Below are 27,121 nucleotides of genomic sequence, written 5' to 3' on the forward strand. Positions count from 1 at the left end.
GGAAGCTGGAAAGTTGTCCGCTGGTTGGACAAGAGCACGGCGAGAGCACCAACACCGCCGGCAGCAGCAAGCTCGCGCCGGGGTCCGATGCCACCGCCGAATCGCCTCAGGCGGAATCGGTGTGGCGCGCGCGCCTGCTCACGCCGAATTCCCTTCGCTTGAAAAGAAGCGCGCTGCGGAGGAGAGGCCCGGCGGGGGGTCTCCCCCCCTCCCCCACGCGCGCCCGCCGCCTCGCCCGCGCTTTCCTCAGTTAGGCAGAGCAGAGCGCGGGCTGCGCTCTGACCCCGGAGATGGGCCGCGGCGGGAGGGGCCGGCAGCTGCTTCTGCTGCAGATTTGGCTCGGCAAGGGGAGCTCCCTGATGCTGCTGCTGCCGCCGCCGCCTGCACCGTTTCCTTGCTGCTGGCTGTGCGGTTGGAAGGGAGCTCAACCTCCGCCGGTATAAAAAAAAAACACAAAACACAAAACCCCTCCTCGCTCTCCAGGGAAGGCGGTCGGCCAATAGGTCCGCACCGGTTTCAGAGAGACTGGTCTGGAGAGCAGCAGCAACTGCCGAAAGGATACTTCGGCGGCTCGGCTGCGGACGAAAGCGCGGGACTTTTCTTCGCCCGCCCTCGCCCACCTCGCAGCCCGCGCCGAAGCGTCTGAGGGAAGGAAGCGGGCGCCGCCGCAGCGAGAAAGAAAAGGCGCGCGGGGAGGGTCGGAGCAGCCTGCGCGTGGGTCTCCTCCTTTGGCGGTCGCGCGTGCGTCGTCGTGCGAGGGGAGGGGAAGGGGGGGCGGTGGGCTGGCGAGAGGCAGAGCTCAGCCCCGAGGAGAGACACACCGGAGGATGGTCCTCCCGCCGTGGCCGCGCGCCGCCGCTGCCGAGCGAGCCTGAGCTGCGGACCGAGGGGAGATGCGGCCGGCGACTCTGGCTGGAAGCCCTTGAGATGAGGCGGACGCCCGCCGCCGTGCCCAGAGCGGCGCCTCGTTTCCGAAGGTAGCTGGCTGCAAGGGGAAGGCAGGACGTGACGGGGGCTCCTGGCAAGTCCCTCTTGCCCGGGGCGGGAGGGGGCACCCAGGACGCCGCTTCTCTGGCCAACGCAAGCGGCAGGCAGGCTTCAATCTCGCTCCCCCAATTCTCTCTATTATTAAGCGAGAGGATGCAGCGCGAGCGGGGTGGGCGAGGGACGTGATGCTCTGGGTCGGTTATTCCTGGGCACCGAGGAGGCAAATGGAAGTGCACTTTTCCGCTCTGGAGGCAGCCTAATAATGCAGGCTATGCAGGCAGCGCCTTAAAGACGGAACAGATTTATTTATTCGCCCTTTTAAAAAAACAAACGTGGCGTCAGCTTTCGTGGACTAGCACCCAACCCACTCCGTGCCTTATAGCCCACGGAAGCTTATGCCGCCCTCAAATCGCGTTTGTCTTTCTTTACGGTGCCTGTTCGCTTCGCGATTTTAGCCCAGGTTAGTTTACCCCGCAACTCTTGAAAAACTACCTTATTGTACAAGGCGATCCAGCAAGGATTGTTAAAGTAAAGGATTGGCTCGCCCGCCCACCCTTTTTGCAACAACGGCGACCACCTTGCTTTGAATGTAGGTAGCGGTTACTGTGGATCAGCTCACGCGAAGAGCAAAGGTGTGTTGTGTTCAGTTTGTGGTGGTGCAGGAGGTCGAGAGGGCTCGTCCACAGGTAAAGGGGATGGAGCGGTGGCGGGAGAAGACTTTCTGTATGTGACTGCAGAGACACGTGGGAATCGCCGGGCTGGCTTAGAACTAGGAGTCTCTCATCCAGGTACAGGCAGCTGGCTCTTTGGAAGAAGAGGCGTCAGGAAACCCCAGCATGATTTCCAGTTTTGTTAAGCTAGTGCCAAGGGATGACTCTGATTCCAAATGCAAGTTTTGGGGGCTAGGTTGGCCTTGCTTGTGATATGGGATGCTAGAGTAGCACAGCGCTGGAGAAATGCATGGGATGGGTCAGGTAAAGGCATCTACAACTTAATGTTTTATTTTGGGATTCCTCCTCCAGCCTGCCAAGGGGTAGCGATTTTCATTCTTATCTGGAACTTGGAGCCTGGGCTGGAGCAGAGGTTTTAGGATATGTTGCTTTTTGCAGGCTTTGTAATGCTTTCTCTTGTTATCGCTTTGTTTTCCGATGTAATTAAGCTGGCAGCTGGAGTCCCCAAACTCAGTGCTTAGACCAGCCTTTCTAATTTCTCTATCTACAGCTCATTCCCTGGTGGGTTAGGATTTCCCTGACTTGTATTTTCAGCATGGCACTAGCAGCTTCCCTTATTTAATTTTGGAGGGAGCAAAACATGCCTTTCATCGGTCCTTTAGTTAGAAATGACCACTGAGGAAAGAATGCAGCGACAAGATACCACTTCCTTCTTGTTTAACTCTCATTTGGCCTCTTTGGGGCAACGTTTTGTGGGGAGGAAATGAAATGTTTAGCTGAAATGGGAGCACTCTTATTTCCTAAGGTGGTCTAGAACAGGAGATAAATGAGACCGAAATGCCTTTCCAGATGATCAGTCTGTAGCACAACAATAAAAGCAAAGTTGTTGCTTCTGTTGTGTTGGACTCTTGACATCTTCCCTTAAGAAAGCACATTTGTTTCAGGGATATTCTGTTTTTCCAGCACTCAAATACCAACCTATTGTTTGGAAGAGGCCAAGCTTTCTCCAGCTGGTGGGGCCATTCTAATTGATTATGAGGACTGAATGGAATCTGATGGCATGAAAGTCTTGAGCACTCACTGTATAAAATATGTGAAATCATGCTCCCTCGTGTTAACAACAACATAGGTCTCATCCTGAACAGGCTTAAGAAAAGTATAGGAACACTCAGCAAGCCTTCAGACTTTGTTCTGAGAACAGTTCCACCTCGCATACAGATTTCTTCTTTGCAAGCTGAATATTTCCTCTGGAGCCCCCACCATCCAATCTATGCTTCTTTTTACTAAAGTAGCCCTCCCTGCAGCAAGGCTTTCCCCACATCCATTATGTGTGGATTGGACGCCTCACTCACACCTTTGAATTTAGGTGTGCAGAATCATTCCGCAAAGACTAAAATATGAAACAGGTTTATTGAGACACCTGTATTACATTTTAGCCTTCACAGAATAGTTTTAAGGAAATATTGTTGAAATAAGAATTTGGGGGATGGGGGAGAACCAGGGTTGACAAACCCTCCAGATGTTTGTACTACAATTCCCATCCTGTCCAGCCAGTCCAAAACATCTGGAGGTTGCAAGGTTGGTGAGGTCAGGACTAATTCATAATCCAGAACATATCAGTGTCAAGTCAGTATTATCCATTCTTTCTGCTTCTGCAACTCTGTAGTATGGGCACCAAAATTCCAGAGTTCTTATTTCCCTCAAAGCTTTGATTCATCAATTTAAATACCAAGATATCTGGGTGTGTGAGAGAGAAGGGGAACAAGCAAGGAGCTTTTGTCAACATCCAGTCTAGGCTATTTATTGGCACAGAGTTCCTCAACTTTTGGATCCCAGATGATGTTGGTTGAGAACTTCTGTGATCCTCAGCCAGCTTAGCTGATGATCAGGGTTGATGGGAGTTGTAATCCAACAACGTTTGGCAATCCAAGCCTGGTTTACAGTGTTTATAGACTGCCCTGTGTGTTCAGCATGGCTCACAAGAAGAAATAAAACCATTTGAAATTCAAGAATAATAGAAGTATAAACACAGCATAAAAATAGTCACATATATAAATCTAAAACAGATAAAGAGGCTGGTGCTGGAGTGACTCAAAGGTAAGTGCTATGTGGGAGTGCATTTCAGAGCCAGGAAGCCTTTCCTGGAAAGACTATATTTCCTTATAGTCACTCACCACACCTTACTGGATGGAGACACTTGAAGAAGGTCCTCTGAAGTTCTCAAGGGTTGCGTAGGTATGTGTGAAGAGCAGTAGTTCTTTGGGTACCCTGATCCCAAGTCCCGATAGGTCTTAAAGGTCAAAAGCAACACCTTGAATTGGGTACAGAAATGGACTGTGAGCTAGTTAAGATAGTGAAGCACTAGTCAGATGTGCTTCCATTGCAAAGTTTCGGGCAAGCAGTTTTGTAGTCATGCACTGAATTTTCAAAAGTAGACTTTTCTACAATGCCCTGCAGTAGTTCAACTATTAATGGAACCTTTTTTTAGCAGTCTCAGGCAGAAATGCTGAATTTTGCAATTGAAACTCAGGCTGTTGAAGCAACCAGCTGTTTTCTGCACTATAAGAAATGTTCTTGTCCAAAGCAGGCTGTTTATGGCTATTCAAAATAACTGGGGCACCTTTTAAAGCAGGATTTACCAGGTATGCTTCAAAGAATGCATCCACACTAGTGGTACAGGGGAGTGTGGCACTGAGAAGGAAATCGGGGTACTGTGCAAAGCAGACTAAGGATGAGGAAGAGAGGATTAAGACAGGCTGATGGTTTTGATAGTAAAGTATTTGCATTCTTTAGGATTGGAGTTGGGTATGAATGAAAATTAGGCTTATTCCCCATAGAGGGCAAAAACGGACCTTAAGAACAAAGTTTAATAGTTGCACTTTAATTTTAGATTAATTTTAGAGTGGGTTTCTACCAGTATTGTACAGTAGAAATAGAGCCTCTTATGCCAAAAGTTCAGTCTAATGTCCATTACAAGGGGTAACATAAAGTTCCCAGCCATATTCACCCTTACAATGAAAAGTAGGGACTGCAGCCATTTGCAGCATGTAATAAGAGGGAGAACCCATAGCTCAGTGGTGGAGCCTCTGCTTTGCATTCAGCAGGTCTCAGGTTCAAACTCTGGCTTCCCCACTTAGGGCTGGGAGCCAACCCTGCCTGGAGAGCTGCTGCCAGTCAGTGTAGACAATACTGTGCAAAACAGACCAATGGTGTGACTTGTAATACAGCAGCTTCCTATGTTGCTATGTGATGCGTTTTCCACCTACTGATTCCCTCCTTAAGTATTTCCCTGGCTAAGGTTGCTTTTAGTTTTGGAAGCCAGCTGGTCTGTATATGTGTGCAGAATGGCCAGGGAGCAATTTCAGGGAAGAGCTGAGTGCAGGAGGAGTTTAGGGAGGTGGTTCCCACTTTCTGATTCTCCCCAGCAAGTCTGCCCCTGAATTCTGCAATATGTTGGAAAACATGGGTCTTGGGTATGTTTCCCAAGAATGCCTATTTTGGTTCCTTAAATAAAACTTCTTCTGCTGTTACTTTTTCCTTTATGATATTTTGAAAAATGCTTATTGGGAAAAGCCAGAGATTTAATTCAGGGACACCTTTTTATCGGGTGAACAATAGTATGATGTGGCTCTGAGGCACATTTGGCAAAGAGGCTGCAAAGTATCTCTGCTGTTCTTCACACTTCTCAAATCTGCATTGCCATCATATCCTACACACATTCCAAAGATGTGCACCTGTGGCCATTTTCTCTCTGCTTCTCTGTGTTTGCTTTTAAAATAGGAGGTCAAGGATGCTCGTGGCCTTGAAATGAAGCCACCTACCCATTTGGCTCCAAACCAAGAAATTTATTTACTTTTCCTAATCCCAGCCATTCCGAATTCACTTGTTCGCTCAGTACACCTTGTACGAAGGGACAAATGTACCATCAAATATATTCCTACTAATTCCCTTACCTGGCGCTGTAGTCTAAACCACTGAACCTCTTGGGCTTGCCGATCAGAAGGTTGGCGATGGGGTGAGCTCCCATTGCTCGGTCCCAGCTCCTGTCAACCTAGCAATTCAAAAGCATGCCAAAAAGTGCAAGTAGATAAATAGGTACTACTCCGGTGGGAAGGTAAAGAGTGATCTGTGCGCTGCTCTGGTTTCGGTGTTCCCTTGCACCAGAAGCAGCTTAGTCATGCTGGCCAAATGACCTGGAAAACCTATCTGCAGGCAAACGCCGGCTCCCTCGACCTGTAAAGGGAGATGAGCACTGCAACCCCAGAGTCGTCTGCGACTGGACTTAACTGTCAGGGGTCCTTTACCTTTACCTTTTATCTGGTATATCTCTCCCTATCTCCTCCCTACCGCCGCAGGCCGATTCCTCTTTCCTGAATTCCTCCTAAGGGACTTTTGTCATCCTCTAAATAATTCCTTCCACTATTAACCCAGTACCTCTTTTACTTGGGTTGAGAAACTTGTGCTAACTAAAATAAAAACTATTAAAAACAAATCTTCTGTCTAATTTTAAGGAAGAGGAACATGATATTTAATTGCATATACATTCTGTTCTCCAAAATCATTAGTCTGTTATTGTTGTTATTATTATGACTACAGAACCATAATTCGCACAGTGAAACGAGGTGATACATACACCTTGGTAGCAAAGTTTCCCACAAACAAGATAGAAAGACAATTTCTTCAAGGACAGAGGGTGGGCATAATAAAGAGATTGAAGGAGTGCACTGTAAAAACACAAAGGAAATGTTTTTAACAGTGGGCCAGAGTGAGCACAGGTGACCTTCAAACTTTAAGTTTTATTCAGCAGAGCTGATCTGCACACTGCTTACTTCATCTGTACACTGCTTTAAGTTGCCTCTGGCGGGATTTGAACCTTTTAGTGCAGAATTGACTTGTGTTGGGCGTTGGGGTGGGGTGGGGAAGAACATGAACAATTCCTGTCAGGGTTGGAGTCAAGCTTTTAAATTTTGTCGGAGTTCTACCTATGTATAATGTCATGCTTTCCCACCACACACCCCTCCCTCTTGCCTTCAACTAGTATATAAAAGCAATTCTTCTCAGGGCATTATATCTCAAGGGGCAACCTTGATCTTAGTGAAAAGGCTCCTAATTCCATGAAACTGTTTACTCTGTTTGAAAAACTGTACTTACTTCTTGAGATGAATTTAGCTAGGGGAATTTGGTTGACTGATGTGCACACAGATTTTGCCACGTAGCATGATGTGGCGCGCAGAGATGAGTGTTCTGGGCTGTTTTAACACAGGATTTCTTAGTTTGACCCCCCAATTTTTATTTATTTGTTTATTTATTGGTCTGGCAACAGCACTCTCAGCCAACAATCCCAGCAAGCACTGTCCTGCCCCTATGGTTTCTCAGATATGCAAAGAATAAAAATGTGTTTGGAATCATAACTCTTGCCATCAAGCTTTGCTATCTACCCTGCCTGCAAGGCAGCAACATTTCATTTCAGGAAACAAAGTTATCATTCAGCCAGACAGTTAATGTAGGCAGCAAAGCCACAGTTTGCTCACTTCTGGCAGGATTTTGTCTCTCTCTCTCTCTCTCTCTCTCTCTCTCTCTCTCTCTCTCTCTCTCTCTCTCTGTGTGTGTATTTGCAAACCAACAACTTCATGTCTATCCTAGCTGCCTGGTTAGACAGAGAGAACTGCCAGGAGGCCCTGCTGATTTCCAGGATGCCTCTGTTCCAGTGATAACTAATGTGAAACTGGGGCTTTGCTGTACATATATGGGAATCAAGTAGTTTGATCCTGAAAATCTAGCCTCTTGAGCCTCGACATGTGGGAGAGGGATACAGCAACTGAGTGACGAGAGGAAGGCACAATGTGTATCTTTTGGAGGCAATTTTCATTACCAATTCTTATGGAAATGCAGAGAAGAACAGGCCCAGCTATACCTTCATATGGAAGACATAGGACTGGATTCAGCTAAACAGTTACACTAGAGGGGGCCAGTGCCACATGTCCCACTAGCTCAATGGGACTCCCCTTCCATTGGCTCTAGAGGTTGGGAGAAACTCAGAACAGCACATGGAAGGAGGAGAGGTGAGATTGTTATGTCTGGCAAGCTGAAATGCTGATGGAACTGTTGTGATATTAAGATGTTGAATTCCACCCACAGGTTCCTCACTTACCCATGTCACAGTTCTGTCCCCAAAAGGCAAAAGAGAGGATTGGGCTGAACTGTTACTGATAATAGCATGACACGAAATGGTCTGGTCCCCTCTCCTGACCCTGTGCAGATGTCAACACAGTGATCTCATCCAGTTTTAGAAACTGAGATCTGAAAGCTAGGAGCTAAACAGCACCTTAAACCTAGGTTATGGGTGCAACAACAGAATGTCTAGGTGCACTTTTTTATAACAAGAATACAAATCTGAAAATGAATGAACTGCAGCTACAAATATTCTGTTCATTTTTCACATGGTCTAGTCTTTCCTCTGCCCACCCCCCTAATATTCTTAAGAGGGTCTCTTATCCAATCTTAAGAGAGTAGCTGTAAGTGGGGAGGCAGAAAAAGGTCCTCCTTTCCTTCCATTCTGCAGTTTTAATCTGAAATCTTAGGTGCAGTACTGTGCCCACAGCTCAGAAACTGCTTGCACTAATGAAATTCCCTGTCGCAAAATGTGCCTAGGACAATGGGAGTTTCAAACACTGATCTCATCTGGTTCATTTCCCCCCATTTAACAGTTTTCCATCTGCAAAGATGCAGCTTGTAGCTGACCCATGGTATAACGAGGATTGCATGTATGGGTTGCACATGGCTAATGAGTGGGACAGAGAAATTAATCAGTTTTCACCCCCTTGCCTCTGCTGCTGCTCTACTCAGAACCTGACAGCAGCCTCTGGAATAGATTCAGAGTTGTCGAAAAGTGAGCCTTCGTTGAAATAAAGCACTGAAGTTGGTTCCTCTAGTCTGCCTAGGGCAATGGCCTATCAAGATAGCAAGGGGACATGTACAGAAGAGGCTCATACTATTCTAGATTCCTTTGTGTCTCAGCAGAGTGAGAATACTATTGCTTTAAAAATATGCTAACAAGGCTGGGAACATTTTCTTCATAAACAGTTTCCTAGGATTAATATTCCACTTCATGATCACAACCCAAGTTTAAATCTATTCAAATTAGTTGGCTTTTGTGGTTTTGTTCTCTCTCTTGCAGGTGTGCACACAAGCATTTGTGGCAGTGTGGAAATTGGCCCTACATGTCAGGTGAGAAAGGCTGTTTTGATTGGCCCCTCTCTCATTGTTCTGGCACTTTAATGCTTACCACAGATGTGTGGATGCGGCTTGTGTCGCATGTGCTGTTGTACTGCGCCTCATGTTTCCTGGGGAGACCCTTATCTCAGATTAAAGCCTGCCAGTTCCTCAGCTTTGTAGGCAATCAAAGTTAAGAGGCAAAGGCATGGTCCAGCAGTGCAGCGGATAAAATACTGGATGTCAAAGGCCCTGAGTTAGGATTTAAGTCTTGCTTCATCACTGGGATTATTGGGGTAGCCTCATAAGTCTTTTATCTTTCAGATCCAGTTCCCTGTTGGCTAAATGGGCATGAAACTGACTTGTCTCACACAGATTGTTGAGAAGCTGAATGAGATAGTAAAGGAAATGTGGCTACCTGCCCTACACCACCAAACTTGAGTGGCCAATAAAGTTATAATAACAATGCTCAACCCTGTAAAAAAAAAAAAGCAATGGGCTTCACAGCAGAAGTTGCTGGAGTTAATAAATTATTCCTCCCTTGCTGAAAGGTGCTTGGCGTGCTTTTGGAATAAGACTTTGTGCAGAGTAGAAGTAAATTTAAGTTTATCCCTTTTTTTTAAAAAAAAAATCCTTTTACCAATGCTCTGGATTAAATGCACAACTGGAAGGAATTTGGAAATACACTGTATTTTTATTTGCCTGAAAGGCATGTACTGTAGCGAGAAATGTTCCTGTAATTAGACATTTGGTATAAACAGGAGTGTTGCTTACTGAAGGGGAGGTTGTGGAGAGTGTACTGTATGTGCTTCAGATGCAGACTTAAGACTTGGATGTGGTGAGGCGTACATTCAGGTGATGTGTACATTCAAGTGTATTAAAGTTACTGGAGGCTTGGCTGAATGTGCCTGTTAGAAACCTGGTGTGTACCTTCTGGTAAACACGCTGCAGTTATGACTCCCAAATGCTGCAGTAGCTCTTGACCTGTCAGGCGGAGGAATTTGAATCATGACTCTGGAGTGGGCTTGAGCCATGTGTACCCTTGTGTCCCTCTCTGTGTACATAACATTTGTGTGGGGCATGTGTGTCAGCTTGTCAGGAGCTTTTCTGCTCTCTTTCCTTCAGCATCTCCCAGAGCTTCTGCTATTGACAATCATGTTTAGAGCGAGGCCCAAAGTCCTGAGTCACTGTATTGTTTCCATGGAAACAGACTTGTTCATTATAATCTGTTTTAGGGGTAGTGGAAAATACAGTACAGATGCTGCTAGGAGTTGGGCTGCTGCCAGAATCATACTGGCCAAAGAGATGTAGGATTTCATCAAGTTGGGTAAGGGGGGCTCATACTTTATCCACAACAGCAACTGCAGCAGGTTGTGTTTTGTGAAACCCTGTCTCGTGGTTCAGAGACTGATATGGCTGTGCGTGCATGTGAGAGAGAGATAGACAAGCTGCACAGCTGGCAGATATGCATCCTAATTGTGCCATTTCTGTACCTCACTTGTTGCTATGAAATCCTCCCTTTCTCTTAGGATTGCTGTCAGCTAGGCAAGGATTCAAAGAAGGTACCAATGTGTACAGTTGTATACAGTTGATGCTGGAAAGGGGAGGGGAATAGTGAAACTAAGTGCCCAGCCAACAGCAGGTGCTTCAGCGTCTGTTGGGAATAGTGTGTGTGTTGAGGGAAGAGAAGGGATTCCCAAGGGAGGGTTTCTACGCTCACTATGAAAAATAAAATATGAAACAAGGAAGAAGTCAGCATGAAGCTTCAGTGAAAAATCATGTGCTATTATACCTGTTTGTATTTTTTCTATCTGTCCTCAAGCCAGTGTTCACCATGCCTGGTGGGTTGAAATGCTTTTCCTCAGCAAGGCAACCAACCAGTGTTGGAGTAAAGGGTGGGGGGAAACCATATAAATCTGCTCAGAGAGCAAGCTTTAAGGCCAAAAAATTAACGAGAAATATGAGCTAATGAGAAGTGTGACATTAGTGAGAGACAAAGTAAGTCATCATTGCTGGAGCTTGAGGGGAATGTGGAAGGAGGGGTTGACACACAAATTAACAGAAGCAAACAAACCTGTCAGCGATATGGTGTTTTCACATGACTTGGGTTTTGAAATTTTTGTGCCCCTGTAAGCGCCATGACATTAAGTGAAGATTTGATGTAAGGACAGTGTCTGATTCATAGGGCAAGAGCACCCCACCTACTCGGAGCTGAGTCACCCACACCAATCAATGAGTCGGCTTGTGGTGTTTTTCCTTCCCATTCTGCTCAGTTTGAGACAGACAGAGCCCAACTCTGAAGGTGGCAGTGATGGAGCTGTTTTGCTCTTGCACTTTGTAAGCTAGTCGTGGCTATATGGGAAGCATGGATTTGGATACTGCACATGCCTTTATTTTGTTGCCCATACCTACTCTGGGCAGGTGTGGCTTGTAGTGTGCATACATGGCATGTAGCAATCTACACATGGACTTTATTATTATGCTTCCCTCCAAGCAAGAAAGCAAAGTAGAGATGAAGAAGGTAACAACATGGTGTACGATTTCTCCATGGTCAGGGAAATCCTGGGTGCACTGGATTAATTAATCTACTGGAAATCTATCGTTTCAGGCACCAGCTTTCAAAGATGAGAAAAATGTGTTCTGAAAATCTAAAATGATGCATGCCTCACATTATTGGAAATCTTGCATTTCTTGGTCTAACTTTAGCTGTGCTGTGGAAATGAGGTGTTGCTTGGGCATGCTTAAAATTTGGCCAGATTATGTTGGTGCACAGTATAGCCGGTAACTGGCTATATGGAGAAATGCCTACGGAGTCTGGTGGCAATCACACCAACTTGATAGCATGTGCAGCAAGCCCAGGAGAAATAGGGAGAGCAATTTTAAATGTATGTTGATAAGTCTAATAATAATTAGGTAGAAAGTAAGGAGGGATGAATATATTTCTCTAGGCTGCTCTGACAACCATCTCTCCCAGGAAATAGCTGAGACACCCCCCCCCCACCATTAGCAGAGTTTGTGAAGTCCAATGGCAGGCTCTAGTGTCTGAGGCTAAAGTAACAGCGCTGTTGGCACAGAGAGGCAAAAGGACTTGGCACAGCCCATCCCTGAGTGAAACAACATACTTAAACACTTTCTTTAAACATTCAGTGCAGGAATCTGGCAGTTGAGGGCTCTCCAAGCTTCCTTTGTGTCTGTAACTGAAAAACATGCAATTGTGAGGGCATAGGACATATTTATCCCTGTGAAAAAGTGCAAGTGAACATTTCATTTGGCTGCAGCTGATTATTGCTCCTTGGCTGGGCTTCAGATGTACATTTGATTCTGTTTAATGTGATATTTCTGTTAGGTGGATCCACAGCAAGTTGAGCAGCCATACACAGCGAGTGCTTATTAATGGCTCTGTATCAGCCTGGAGGGGGCTCTCAAGTGGAGTACCACAAGGCTCTGTCTAAAGCTCTGTGTTGTTCAGTCATTTTATAAATGACTTGGATGAGGCTATAGAAAGGGTGTTCATCAAATCTGCAGAAGACACAAAGCTGGGGGGATAGAAAATACCATAGAAGAGTCAACACCAGGATTCAAAATGATCTTGACAGGCTGGAACACTGGCCTCAAACCAACAAGATGAAACACAACAGAGATAAATGTAAAGTCCAGCATTTAGGTACAAAAATAATCCAAGGTACACATTCAGGATTGAAGAGATCTGACCCTGCAGCAGTGCATGTGAAAAATACTTAAATAACTTAGTCAATCACAAGCTGATCATGAGCCATCAGTGTGATGCAGCTGCAAAAAATGTTAATGCAATGTTCAATAAAAGAAACTGTGTGTCTAGTTTATAAGAAGTAATAGTTTTACTGTAGGTTGTATAAGACTGTCTCTGGAGTACTGTGCCCAGTTCTGGGTACCATATTTTAAGAAGGGCATCAACAAACAAGTGTGCCCAGAAGAGGTGGATAGTGAGGGGTCTGATGGAAGCCCAAGCCCTACTAGGAATGGGTGAAAGAGTTGGGCATGTTTGGCCTGGAGAAGTGAAGTATAGTGGGAAAATAATAGCAGCTTTCAAATATCTAGTCTTATGCAGAAGATGGAGCAGGCATGTTCCTGGTTGCTTCAGAAAGCAGGACTAGTACTAATGGGTGGAAATTGCAGAGAAGCAAATTTAGGTATGAGAATAATTTCAAGTAACAAGCATTAGAAGAAACTACCAAAAGGCAAGAGCTATTTGCCAGTGGAACACACTGATATGGTAGGTGGTAGGGAAACCAATGTCCATACCATGGAAGGACTTGTGGATCCAGAATTGGCCTCCACAGTCACTTACGGACTCACTGTTCATGGACCGTGTTCATGGAAGACACTTGACTACGAGTGATTGCCGAAGAAGAAGGAGGGCATCCTTCCCTGGAGGTATTTAAGCAGAGGCTGGGTAGCTACCAGACTCGGAGGCTTGTAGCTGCATCCTGTGCTGCAGATCTTACAGGCTGGACTAGATTTCATTCAAGGTCCTTTGCAACTCCATTATTTTATGTCTCTGCTTAACACAGAGCTTTGGATGTGGATCAGCTTGTATTTTCCTAGGAATCAAGTGGCGTTATTTGAGGTCATGGCTGGCCTTGTCCTTACATGGATGGAGATGAGCATCTGCCACAGCTGAACTGAAGTGATCCTTAGCTCACTTTTCTACTGTTAACAGCAGGGGTAGCTAATCTTTTTCAGCCTCAGGGCTGCATTGCCCCACTGCATCCCCTCCGAAGAGCCACATGCCAGTGGTAGATGTCATCAGAAAGTGGTGTGGTCATCCCACAGACTCGGGTACACAAGCAGGCACACACACACACACACACACTTAGACACATGCAGACAAGTGCCCTGTCCTAGAAACTTTTGCTAAAGAGGGTGGTTCAGGGCAGGGGGATGACAAGTCTCCTTCATAGGTCATTCAGATTGCATATTGTGCATCAGGAGATGGAACCCCCATCTGTCAAGGGACTCCCCAAAATGTGTGTGGGAGTGGCCAGAGCCCCCTTTCACAATAATCCTGCTGACTCTTTGTAGAGCTTCGTGCTCTGCAAGCCTCACTGGCAGAGGTGGAGCAAAGGAGTGTACTCGGAGCCAACAGATATTTGGGCAATAGACCTACCCTTCCCTCATCACAGTGCTTCTGATTGCCCCATCCCTTTGGCTCCCCCCCTTTTAAACTCCAGTTACGTTAGTTTGCACCCAAAGGTGAGTGAGGTTATGGCTATGCTAACATATCATTGGCATTGCTGCACTGCAGCGTTGCAAACTTTACAGCTTTGACAGTGTAAGAGACTCTAGGAACTAGGGTCAGATAGTCACAAATGCAAGTCTTGCCCTGCACAGGTTTCCTTTGGTGACTTCTTTCTAAGTGCATCTTACTCAAATCAGTGTGGCGTTCTTCTCACTAAACATTTAAGAGATTTAAAATCTCTCCTCATTCATAAATAGCTTTCTATGATTTCCTACGGTTTCCGAGCTACCCATCTGGGCAGATACACATTATCACTGAGCAAAAAAACTATTTGCAATGGTGGTGCAGTCTTATAAAAACTTAATTGCAAACATGACAATGCATTAATTTCCTTTGAAGGTATAACACGATTTTCATTGATGTAGGATGGAAACCTCCCATAGCTGTTAAGAATACTATTATAAAGTTTATGAGAATCCTCCAGTGCTTCAGTGTCAGTGAAAAATAAATGCAGGTTTCTGAGAGAGAAGGTCCTTGTATTGCCACAGTCCCTCTTCTAACATGGAATCAGGTGAATCTTTATCATCCATGGTTTGCTTTTTGCTGTTAGCACCATTTAATATAACTTGTATTGTGGAAATTCTGTTTTTATTTGAACAAATGTTTGTTCTCTCACCAGTAAGTTCATAACTTGGTTTGAAACAATAGAAGTGGTGTTGTGATCTAGAAATGAAGTCCATCAAATAATGTGTTGCAGACAGTGGAAAATCAAACATGAAATAAAATTTGGCTGGAGATTTTGTAGTGAGGCTAGAGGGTAAGAGGGATTTAAAGAACAAATTTGATATTGGACTCTACTTCAACAGCAAACTGACCTTCTCTAGATTCATGCCTATATCAACATAGGTTGGAAACGGCTAGTCAGAAGATAGCCACCAGAGGGCACAAGACAGTGCTTTAGCAAATATACACATGGAAAGCTGGGGTTGACTGGAAGCCACTGTACTTAGGAGAGGTGACATATTGATTGTTTTATTGTTCTATTTTACACGCATCCCCAACATGGCAAAGAGCAAGAGAACTAAAGCTAGTTTATCTCCTTCCATCTCTTTCATACACCAGAAACCTCCTGGATCAATATTATTTAACTAAGAAGTGCTAGGCTAAATATGCTGTGGTGCTGGGACTTGAGACCCAGCTGTAAAAGAGGATTTCTGAGTAGAGTACAATACCATGCATCTCAGAATTAACCAGGAGCTGTCATCTCAGAATTAACCAGGAGCTGTCATCCATCCATGTCTGCCTAGAAAAGTATGTGAATACTATAAGTGAATGTTGATTGTTTTCAGGGTTTTCTCCCAATGTGGGACTGCTGACTTTTAGGGGAACAGAGAGAAAGAAGACGTTGATAAATAGCAGTTGCACTTTCTTCCCGCTTTAGCACCACACAGAAGTAGTATGAGACAGGCAGCAATGCAGGATAACTGAAGAGTTCTGATGGACAAAGCCTTACATGGTTTGGGACAAGGGTATCTGATGGACCACCTTATCCCATATCAGCCTGCTTACTTATTGGGGAAATACATGGAGAACTTCCTGTCAATTCCAAACCATGTTTGGGACAAATGGGAGACCCAGCTTGGTTATTGGACCCCGTCGGTGGAGGGTTGCTGTCCTATCGCCAGTGCTGAAGAGAGAATCAACTACCAGTCCAGTCAGCTTCTGCATGTGGAACGGTGGGGGCCCCATCATGACCTCCCAGGCGTCAAAACGTTTTGGGCGAGTCTTAATTATATATAAGGCTTCTGGTCTTGTTTTGCTTTTAATTATTCAGCCTTTTATTGTGCTTCACTTCTACATTAAACTGTTTTATTGCTGGTTTGTTTCTTCATCGTTGTATAATATACAACGGCTCCAATCTGGTGGAACGCTCTGTCACAAGAGACTAGGGCTCTGCGGGACCTGACATCTTTCCGCAGGGCCTGCAAGACAGAGCTGTTCCACCAGGCCTTTGGTCAGGGCGCAGCCTGACCCCCTCCTCTGGCAACCTGCACAGGATTTTGCTTGATGGCTGCCATTAATTTGGTTTTAATTAATTTTATAATGAATGTTTTTACAATGTTGAACTATTTTGACTGTTGTTAGCCGCCCTGAGCCCAGCTTCGGCTGGGGAGGGCGGGATATAAATAAAATTTTATTATTATTATTATTATTATTATTATTATTATTATTATTATTATTATATGGTGTAAGCCACATTGAACTATACAGGAAAGGCGAGTTTCAATATCTTAAATAAATAATTTTGAGGAGTTGGCAACTGAGGAGTTGGCAACTGTCTGTCTTGGGAGAAGATGAAGGAGTGCACCTTTGCTGGTGAAGTCAAACTGATGGAAGGTTACAGCACATGCTGTGGCTGTAGAGATACAAGAGAGACATGTTTTGTTACAGTTGGGGCAGATGAAGGCATCCGGTTGTGCTGATGCAGAATGGCGTTTCTACTGTCTGTGCTCCTCCCAGAGAGCATTACTCCTCTGGTCCCTGCCATGGATGCATGACCTGAGTGGGCTATAGTTTAGTGGTAGAACTGTGGCTTTGTATGAAGAGGTTTCAGGTTCAATCTCTGGCATCTCCAGTTAAAGGGATATTGAGTTGCAGGTGAAAGCAGAGGTCTGTGCCCTGGAAAGCTGCTGCCAGTCTGATTTGACAACAGTGGTTAAGATGCACAAGTCTGACCTGGTATAAAACAGCTTATTATGTATCTAGTTGGGCGCAAAAGTGGGTGGTGAAATGAAATGGGCCCTAGAAGTCGACTCTTTCAGGGGGTTAAGATTTGTGAAGGAAAGACGTGTGAAATGTTGATGCTAATTTGGTGGCATAACTTTGAACAGCGATGAAAGATTTTTAGTGAGCAGTTGCAGAAGCATTCCCAGCATTTCTGCCTCCTGGGCATATCTCAGATTAAGAGGTCTGTTCATATTTGTCAAATCCCCAACTTTCTAATTCATATTTCCTGAACATGCTTGTATACAGATAATTATAGCATCCAAATACAGCAAGTGTTTGTAACCAAACAGAGCCTTTATACTACCCAGGAGCAGAATCCAAAAATTATGGTGATTCAGCCTGCATGCCTCTTGCACTACAGAATTTATATCTGTTTTGGGGAGCAATTGTGAAATAAGGCTCTGCTTCCCCACATGCAAGGACACTAAGCAGCAACATTTACTTGAAGATAAGTGCACAAAGCATTGCAGAACAGTGTCTACCTGACATGAAATGTAAATATCCATGCTATTTGATAACTAGCTTAAACATAAATTGAACAATAACAAATACATGACCCGTTGCATTATATTTAGAATGCTTGATCTTAAGCATAAAAAGTTAACTGCTGTTTTGTGTGTTCTCATTAAAAAGCAGGCTTTATGGTCTGTCGGAGGATAATGAGATCATTTTTAAACAATCGTAAGTACAGACTTGAATATGCTTGCCTTGCATTCATATACCCATTTAAACCAGGTTGTTTTAAAGAGGCACTTAGATCTGGCAATGAAATATTGAAATAAAGAAACCAGATTATAAAAAAATTGAAACATTGCCTTTTTACTTAGTCTGTTGTTCCAGTTTAACCTCTGCAGAAATGTAGATATTCAGGGCAAAGGCTGTTTGTGTGATCTGTGCATTCTTAATTTTAGGTTTGGGAGTTAATAAGGCGACTGGTTGCACACATAGCTTTGAGGTATAGCTTCTGCTGATGTGAAGCTTAGCCTTTGGTGCCCAGATTTGCCCAGTAGTTGGCCAGCCAAGGTTGGGTTGTTCTGGGTTAAACTTGCCATCCTGCTTTGTAGCAGCAACATCTGCTTCTTGTCTTGCAGCATCTTATTTATACATTCCTCTAGGAGAAAAATGTCTGATGCTCTAACAGACTTATTGGAGCTGGGATTAAATCCTGATAAATAAAAACACTGGTGGTTGAGGCTAGCCTCTAGGCCCACAAAAGCAGCCCTGCCCTGTCCTGCCCTTATATAACTGGCACAGATGAGACTGACAGCCTCTTTTCCCTTCCCTGCCTTGCCCCCACAACCCCTCCCCAGGAATGCCACAGTCTGCCAACAGCAGCGTCCTCTCTGGGGAGAAATCACCAGGAACTTTGTGCTTTTCTAGCCCTGTCAGGAATTTTAATATGCTAAAGCCACAGGAGCTTTGAGGTTGAACAGGCCCTGCATACTAACACACCCTTAGCCAATCCAGCTTCCTGAAGCTTGCACTGTGTGCAGAGATGTTGTCAACTCCAGAAATCCCCTTGCTGTGTTGTCTGTCAGCTGCTGTTCTTGCTCTCCCATCAGGAGTGGGTGGTGTTGAGCGTTAATGGGCAGCAAGGGGTGAAGGGGAGCCTGTTGAGGAGACATGAAATTTGTGCGTGCATGAATTACAGCAAAATGTTTGGATGTTTAAATTAAGCAATGCTCAGAGCAGCTACTGTGGATCAAAGGCAGAACATGAGCTTTTGGGGAGCGGGTAGAGGGAGGCTTCTGCACAAAGAGCGAGAGCAAAAGTGGAAAACAATTGGCCAAGGACAACATTCTCAGGGACCTGCTTGCAGCAGGGCAGTTTAAAAATATTTGGGTAAATTAATCTGGGATTTGCTGTCAGCATTTTGTGTTCCACAGTCCAGTCCTGTGAGCTTTAGCTGCTGCTATGTAAACAGACATTTCTCACTGCAACATCCTTTGCTTGGGAAGTGGGGCACAGATGCCCCACACATCACTAGTCGCTCAGTGTTTTCTCTTAGGGCTGCTTTGTGCATTATGCAGTGGCAAACCTGTTTACCTCCAATCACAGTTGATGGAGTTATGCAGCCGATCTTCCTGGCAGGTGTAGGTGCATAACACTTCTGTTTGAAAATGTGTTTATTGCATCCATACATTTAAAAACAAACAAACCTAGGGGCTGCACTTCTGCTTGCTTTGCTCACCTGCCATTCTCCCCAGATTAACCTTCTAGAATTACCCCTTCCCACCCCATGCTACTACTCAGATTGTTGTTCACCTTCCCAACCTCATTTCTGAAGCCACTTCTCTCTTCTGTTGTACAGTCCATCACTGCATCCCTGTTTTCATCTTTACCCCCATGTCCATGTCTTCCCCTCCATTTGTGCAATCCCACTTACACACAATGGTAACCTTCTGCATCTTCTTCCTCCCATGCATTGCAACTACTAAGTACCCTTTCCACCTTCAGCCCATCTGTGAAGCCACCATACCCTCCCATTCTTCAGGCCTTGTTTTTATCTTCACCTTCATCACCATTCCCACATCTCCCTTCTTTTTTGCAACCCCTTTTGCACCCCATTTCCCCCCTCCCCCTTCTTTTTCACAATTTTCCCCTGCACACAGATTTCCCCCATTTCCATTCCTTCTCCTCTCACAGATGTTGGGGAGGGGGCATTACTATTTTGCAAAAGGCCTGCCTGGCATGTGGTCCACCAGTACAAACACAGAAGATGGCCTATCATATGTCTGACAACCTTCTTGTTGTTGTATGCCCAGACAGGTGTGTTGGGTGGTGCATCTCAAGTTATACAGTGGTACCTCAGGTTACATACGCTTCAGGTTACAGACTCCGCTAACCCAGAAATAGTGCTTCAGGTTGAGAACTTTGCTTCAGGATGAGAATAGAAATCGTGCTCCGGCGGCGCGGCAGCAGCAGGAGGCCCCATTAGCTAAAGTTGTGCTTCAGGTTAAGAACAGTTTCAGGTTAAGTACGGATCTCCGCAATGAATTAAGTACTTAACCTGAGGTACCACTGTACATGCTTGTTTTAATATAGGCCACAAGGTAGTTGGGAGGTTAAAGTAAAAACCATTGTAACCTTGAGCTCTTGAGCTAGGATGAGAAGAATCAAATCAGAAAAATAATATATTCAGGACAGAACCATTTAATTAAACATCTTGAGTACCTCTGCAGTTGTAAACCTAAAATGATATTTCTGCTCAAGTCCTAAAACACAAATGACGGTCTACATTATAGAAAAGTTTTACTACATTTGACTCACTGAGGTAATGAAGACTGATCCTAGGGCAGCCTTACTTTGGACAACTGTAATTCACAACTCTGAAAGAGATAAAAGCCAGGCAATGCTACTCTACCTTTCATAAGATTTATTTTTCTTCATATTAGAGGTTGATCCTCAAAGAAATAGGTTCACTTACAGTATTCCAATATGAGTAGTATTGGAACATCATTCCTCTTCACCTCCTTCATGACCATGTCATTGATACTAGTAGGATGCAGGGTCGGACTCTATGCCTGCAGAAATCAGAGAACAGATTCCCCACCCCATTTTCAACTGCATCTTGTTATGCTCTTTTTTTGGTAAAATACATAGAAGCAAAGACAGCTCTTTTCTCAGCTGCAGCTTCCAGGTATTTAGCGGAGAGAAAAACAGTGGTGCCATTCACAACCAGCCCAAGGTATGTGGATTTTGCATTTGGATGTCTTTAAAAGGTAAGGGACCCCTGACAGTTAAGTCCAGTCACGGATGACTCTGGGGTTGCGGTGCTCATCTCGCTTTATTGGCCGAGGGAGCCGGCGTTCATCTGCAGACAGCTTCCGGGTCAAGTGGCCAGCATGACTAAGCTGCTGCTGGAGAACCAGAGCAGTGCACGGAAACGCCGTTTACCTTCCCACCGGAGTGGTACCTATTTATCTGCTTGCACTTTGATGTGCTTTCAAACTGCTAGGTTGGCAGGAGCAGGGACTGAGCAACGGGAGCTCACCCCGTCACAGGGATTTGAACCGCTGATTTTTCCTGATCGGCAAGCCCTAGGCTCCAGAGTACAAAAAAATATATATTGAAAAAATGCCCTGCAGCAAATTGTAACTTAAAACAGATTAGTTCTAAAGAGACGAGATGGGGCACTTTGAAGAGGGCGGCCCCTTGACCATGCCAGGCCTTGCAGTGAAGCACTGACCCTCTTCTCTAGAGGGTGGACTTGAAATGAGTCATGATAATAAATGGAATATGGTGCTGGTTTGGAGTATGGAATATAGAAGTGAGGTGGGTGAAGCATACCTATGAAGCACTGCAGCTCCAGTCTTGCCCTGCAGATGATGAAACGAAAAACAGCATAAATGTTTAGCTGCCCCTTCCTTTTGCCTGCGTATCTGGCCACACAAAACAGAGAGACCTCCTGCTGGTGCATTAGCTGAGTTCACAGATAATCATGAGAGGGAGGAATAGGTTCAGTTGCATTCCAGCTAGCTTCAGTTTACCTGCTCTACCAGCAAAGAGGAAAAAACAATATTCTGCATGTCTCAGGAAAGAGTCCGTCATAAGAAGCTGAAATCAAAGTTTATGAAAGAAAGCATGGTTTGCAGAGCCACAGGGGAGCGGCAGGAGCTGCTGGCTGTAGCTGAGTGACTCCCCCTTCTCCATAGCTCCCTGTAACTATGAGGAAGAGTCTGTTATTGCTGATAAATTACTCCGCACTGTAGAGGAAATGAAGAGGAAGGTAGCAAAATGGGATGTGTAGGGGCCTGAATTATTAAGACATACAAGGCTTATATGGATAAGAGTGTTTCTATAATGCTAGCATATATAAATATATAATGGTGGCTCCAGGGTAGAACAGTTCCTCCCGGGTAGAACAGGGTAGAACAGTATTCAGTTCTGGGAAGAGCCTCCTCTTAGTTGTAAGGGAGTAGTCTTCTGAGAAGAAAGTCACAACAAACTAGGGCTTCCTGGCAACTCCCAGACCGGACCTGCCTGTTTAGCAAGTAGTCTAGACTCCCTGGGTCCAAAATGATCACTTTTTTAGTGCCTTGCACCAGAAGCAACAAGCAAGGCAGTGCCACAGAGCTGAGCTCCCAAAACTGACCTCCCAACTGCAGCATCACTGCCATTTTCTGGGGGGGGGGGTGTGTGTGCAGGGGAGCCATGAACCTGGGTCAGTGCAGGTGCATCAATGTGAGTGCCAGATGAACTCCATTGGTGCACCCAAGCTTACCACTCAATTCCATCCTGTTAAGCGGCAGCAACACCATGTCAGGAGACCATCTCTGTGTCAGTTCCTCACCTCAGCAACTGCTCGTGCCTTGCAGCAAAGTAAGCTCTGACAGGTTCAGAAAACGGCCTCCGGGGAGGAAGTTGCTTCATTACCCAAAGGGCAGGGTTGCTGCTTTCCCAAGAATTAGGGTCCTTAGAGATCATGTTAGTATTCTGAAAATTGATAGACTACAAGGCAAGGTATCCCAGAGGCACTCAGAGGTCTATTAATAAGGTCCCAAAGAACGGCACCATTCAATTCATTTAATCTTGAAGTGACTCAAATCACTTGAGTGTGAGAAATTATTGATTGCAGAAGTTTTTTTTTCCCATCCCAGAGTGATAATGGCAGCATCAATAAAGGCTGATTATCCCAGATGGATGAATGATATGTAAAATAATAATATAATTAATAATAAATAAAATAATTCAGCTGAACAGGATCAGAACAAACTTGGTTAGAAGTCCCTCCAGACTTTCATGTTCTAGAAGTGCTACACAAGTTGTTTAACTTAATTTTAGTTCTGATAACATCTGAGTAAGGCTAGAATCTTTCTCATATTTCATAAATAAGCTTCTTTGGGCTTCATTGTTTTTCTGTGTTGGTTAGATGGCTAAGAAATTGCATTTGTTTTGGTAATCAGACCTTGGATAATTTCACACAACATACCACTAATTCCTTGAGAGGTTACAGCTTGCTGTTGGACTGAGTCCATGTATGTGTGGCCGTGACTGGGAAATATGTGTGCACATTCATTATGTATCATATCATCTGCACACCTGCCTCTTCTGATGCAGCCTTTGGTTGACACGTCATCCAAAGGTTTGTTTCTAGCAAATGAGAGGGTATAATCTCTTAAGATAAACTGCTTGCATGCATCCCAGAACTAAAGATTTCTCCACCCCAGAAATGTCAGAGAAAGGAAAATCTAAATTGCTATTCCTGGGGGGTTCTGTGGTAAAACAGGCAGGCAGTCAGACAACCTGACAAGTGCTAGCAGGATCATGAAGCAGTGGCTTCTAGAATATTGCCTTTGGATGTCCCAAATTATCAGTGTTAGACTGATAGTGGAGTCCAGTGGGATATGTTCCTGTTTGTCTTTGTTCAATGTTTGTGTACCTCTTGATGCATTTATACACCAAATATTCCCTTTATGTCCTTTTCCGTTTGTTTCACTTGTGAGAACCATGTGGCTTCCTTCCATGCTTTGCCCTTGGATTAGGAGTTGAGAAGAAGCTCTTCCCCTTGGTGACATTGCTAGTGTAGTGGTGGAGAACCTCCACCCCACAAGCTGAATTTGACCCACCTGAGGCTACGGCACCCCCCCTCCCCTTCTCATGTGCTTTTAGCTGGCTGGAATGTGTCCTTGAACTGTGATGTTGCCTCTTGCTTAGATGGAGCTCTCTCTCTCTCTCTCTCTCTCTCTCTCTCTCTCTCTCTCTCTCTCTCTCTCTCTGTGTGTGTGTGTGTGTTTGGACATCTCTGGCTTTTGTGTGGCTGGAATGTAGTCAATTGTACAAAGACACGTGTTCACAACTGTTGCTCCTCCCACTGCTGGCATCCTCACCCCTGTTGCTGAAGGATCCTACTTAACAGGGAGTGGAAATTTACGACAGATTCAAAGCTTCCTTTCACAAGCACCAGAATCGGCCCCTGTGGCTCCTGTTACTTGCACTCAGCAACCTCATTTACTCCATAGCCTCCCCTCTCCTTGTTTCAGTTCTATAGCATAGACAGCTTTTGAAATACCTGGTGGGCTTGTGCGTGCACATCTTACATTTCAAATTGCCATATTGAGGAAGGGCAGCCAAGCTCCAGTCACTATGGAAAATGAAGAAGCCTACATTGTTTCAAATTCTTGAAGTATAAAGTGGGAATTAAGTTGTGTATGGAATCAGTTAAAAACTCTGGAAGCAAATGAGAACAGAATGGATTTTTCAGTGATCACAAGGTAAGATGTCGGTATACCTGCATGATTTCCCTCTCCCTCTCTCCATAGTCCTATGCACTTTCTTTTTCTCTATGCATGTGTGTGTGTGTGTGTGTGTGTTGTGTTTCTGTTTAACCTTCAAAGAAGCTCAGAATTGTTGGTACTGAGGTGATGAGGCTGGCACATTTTACCCTTAACTGTCCGAGGTAGGTCAATCTAAGAGATGCTGAACTGACCCTGGGGTCTCCAGTTTACTTTATTAGTGATTTACTTTATGGGTAACCTAGTGATTTGAACTTGGGTCTTTTAGGTCTAACTGGCTTCTGTCAATGAGGCACTTACTTTGCTCATCATGAAGTACTCCTCCCTCCTTTCCTCACCTATCCTAAGCATAGGTAAAAGCAAAGCTAAACAAATGCAGTTCCACAAAGCCCCAGACTTGACTGTTAGAACTGATTAGAAATAGATCAAGTTCATAATTTGCAGGTTTTGACATCCTTGCTTAATTTATACTTAAGAGGTTGCAGGGTACCATGTTGTCCACCCACAATTTCAGATTTCACGGGCACATGAAGTTATCTGTGTGGGTCTTGCATTCAACCCGGCTGACTCTCTTGTGTTGCAGATACTAAAGTGACCTGTGAAGAATCTCCATGAAGGTGACCAGCCATGCAATGTTCCTGGAAGGCTGTCCTCCTACTTGCTTTGGCCTCCATTGCTATCCAGTACACAGCCATCCGCACCTTCACGACCAAGTCCTTCCACAGCTGCCCTGTGCCTCCCAACCCAATGAACTGTAGCCTGAACCAGGAGATTGAATCGGCCGACCGGCTGTGTGATGAAAACCCCACCCTCGCTTACAACACCTCCAAGAAGACACATGTTCTGATCTTGGCCACCACCAGAAGCGGATCCTCTTTCGTCGGGCAGCTCTTCAACCAGCACTTTGATGTCTTCTATTTGTTTGAGCCCCTTTACCACGTCCAGTACACCTTGATCCCGAAGCTGACGCAGATGAAGGGCTCCACGGACCGGCGGATCATGCTGGGTGCTGGCCGAGATTTGCTGAGAAGCCTCTACGACTGTGACCTTTACTTCCTGGAAAATTACATCAAGCCCCAGCCCGTGAACCACACGACGGACAGGCTCTTCCGGAGGGGGGCTAGCAAAGCTCTGTGCTCCCCACCAGTTTGTGAGACGCTGGCGGCATCTGCTGACATACCTCTGGAAGAAGGTGACTGTGTGAAGAAGTGTGGCACTTTGAACCTGACCCTGGCCACCGAATCATGTAAGGATCACGGGCATGTTGCTATCAAAACAGTGCGGGTGCCAGAGGTCAATGACCTCCGAGCCTTGGTGGAGGACCCCAGGCTCAATTTGAAAATCATACAATTGGTGAGGGACCCCAGGGGCATCCTGGCTTCCAGGAGTGAGACATTCCGAGACACTTACAGACTTTGGCGGATCTGGGATGGCACAGGAAGGAAGCCCTACAACTTGGACGTGACCCAGCTCACCACCGTCTGTGAGGACTTTTTGAACTCTGTTTCCACCGGGCTGAACCGGCCGCCTTGGCTCAAGGGAAAATACATGCTGGTGAGGTATGAAGACCTGGCCAGGAATCCCTTAAAAAAGACCGAGGAGATGTATGAATTCCTTGGCATTCCCATGGACAGCAATGTGGAACGATGGATACAGAACAACACAAGGGGCGACCGGTCCGCGGCGAAACACAAGTACGGGACTGTCCGGAACTCAGCGGCGACTGCAGAGAAGTGGCGGTTCCGCCTCTCGTTCGAAATTGTGGCGTTCACGCAGAACGCGTGCCAGCAAGTGCTGGTACAACTGGGCTACAAACTGGTGTCCTCCGAGGAGGAATTGAAGAACCTCTCCATCAGCCTAGTGGAGGAGAGGGACTTCCTGCCCTTCTGGTAATGCAGACATTATTAGGGACTCGTGTTTTAATGCTGATACGAGCCATTTCTAACTATTGCCTTATTTTCCTTCTTCCCCTCCTACTCTCTGAAATTTGCACTAATTCTTTGAATGGAAGTCTCCAAAAGAGTTAACACGAAGAAGGTGCCCCCGCTCTCAGACCATAATATGGATTATGAGTATTGGGTCTCTTAAGAACAAGAGCTAAAAACACAAACTGCGGATGGGTAGCAATGTTTACAAATCACACATACGTAACAATGTATAAAAGGGAAAAAAGTAACCCTCAGGCTTTCCGCACCGAAGGGCACCTGAGGAATTATACTTTTGCACTGTTTACTTTTACAATGTAAGAGATAACTATAACTATATATATATAAATATATATATATATGTCTAATTTATGAATAGTGTTGTCATCTCCCACCTAACTCCTCCTGATTATGAGCAGGTTTTACTGTTAGCTGAATGTGGAAAGTCTCCTTGTTTTAAATCTTGTTTTGATATGTCTGAGTCATGTTATCAGGCTGGTCGCTGATCCATGGTTTGTTAAGTAACACCTATGACATTTATTTGTGCCAAAAAAAGAAAGGAAGGAAGTGGTTTGCTGAACATCAACAACAATACCTTAATGCTTTATCTCTGTGTTTTCTGCAAATAAAGAATACAATAAAATCAATTGTTCCTGGAGGGACAAATTCACCAGGCCAGGCTCAGTGAATTGTCAGACCATTTAACTCTCCTCAAGACAAGTGTAATGGTGGGGGTGGAAGGGGAAGGATGTGTGTGACTATTAGACCTTTAAAGATCCAAAGATGGATAGCAGAGTACATCATAGGCAGACAGGCTGATTATCTGATTGTTAAGTCATGAGGTGGAGAAATAATGGCAGTTCCATGATCCGTCTGCATTTTAACCTCCTGCCTTTTTAATGTGTAGTAAATTGGAACCAGTTACCTTGATATAACAAGAAGAAGAAGAAGAGTTTGGATTTGATATCCTGCTTTATCACTACCCGAAGGAGTCTCAAAGCGGCTAACATTCTCCTTTCCCTTCCTCCCCCACAACAAACACTCTGTGAGGTGAGTGGGGCTGAGAGACTTCACAGAAGTGTGACT

General features: G+C 45.1%; 1 protein-coding gene across 6 annotated transcripts in view; it reads left to right on the forward strand.

The window, feature by feature from the left end:
• CHST1 (carbohydrate sulfotransferase 1) overlaps positions 1-26,682 on the forward strand; it is a 58,033-nt gene extending 31,351 nt beyond the window's left edge. The window contains exons 1-2 of one of the 6 annotated variants that reach the window (XM_081891880.1): positions 722-977; positions 24,694-26,682. In XM_081891880.1, the coding sequence (XP_081748006.1) occupies positions 24,738-26,003 (1,266 nt within the window). In that variant the 5' untranslated portion in view covers positions 722-977; positions 24,694-24,737 and the 3' untranslated portion in view covers positions 26,004-26,682. Of the gene's footprint in view, positions 1-721; positions 978-1,054; positions 1,962-17,508; positions 17,557-21,855; positions 22,961-23,787; positions 24,090-24,693 lie in introns of those variants that run through there. The other 5 variants (XM_081891881.1, XM_081891883.1, XM_081891885.1 and 2 more) reach the window with 5 other exon arrangements.
• Positions 26,683-27,121: the final 439 nt, after the last annotated feature.

Source organism: Podarcis melisellensis (assembly GCF_964234715.1).
Source record: "Podarcis melisellensis genome assembly, chromosome: 1".
NCBI classification, from domain to species: Eukaryota; Metazoa; Chordata; class Lepidosauria; order Squamata; family Lacertidae; genus Podarcis; species Podarcis melisellensis.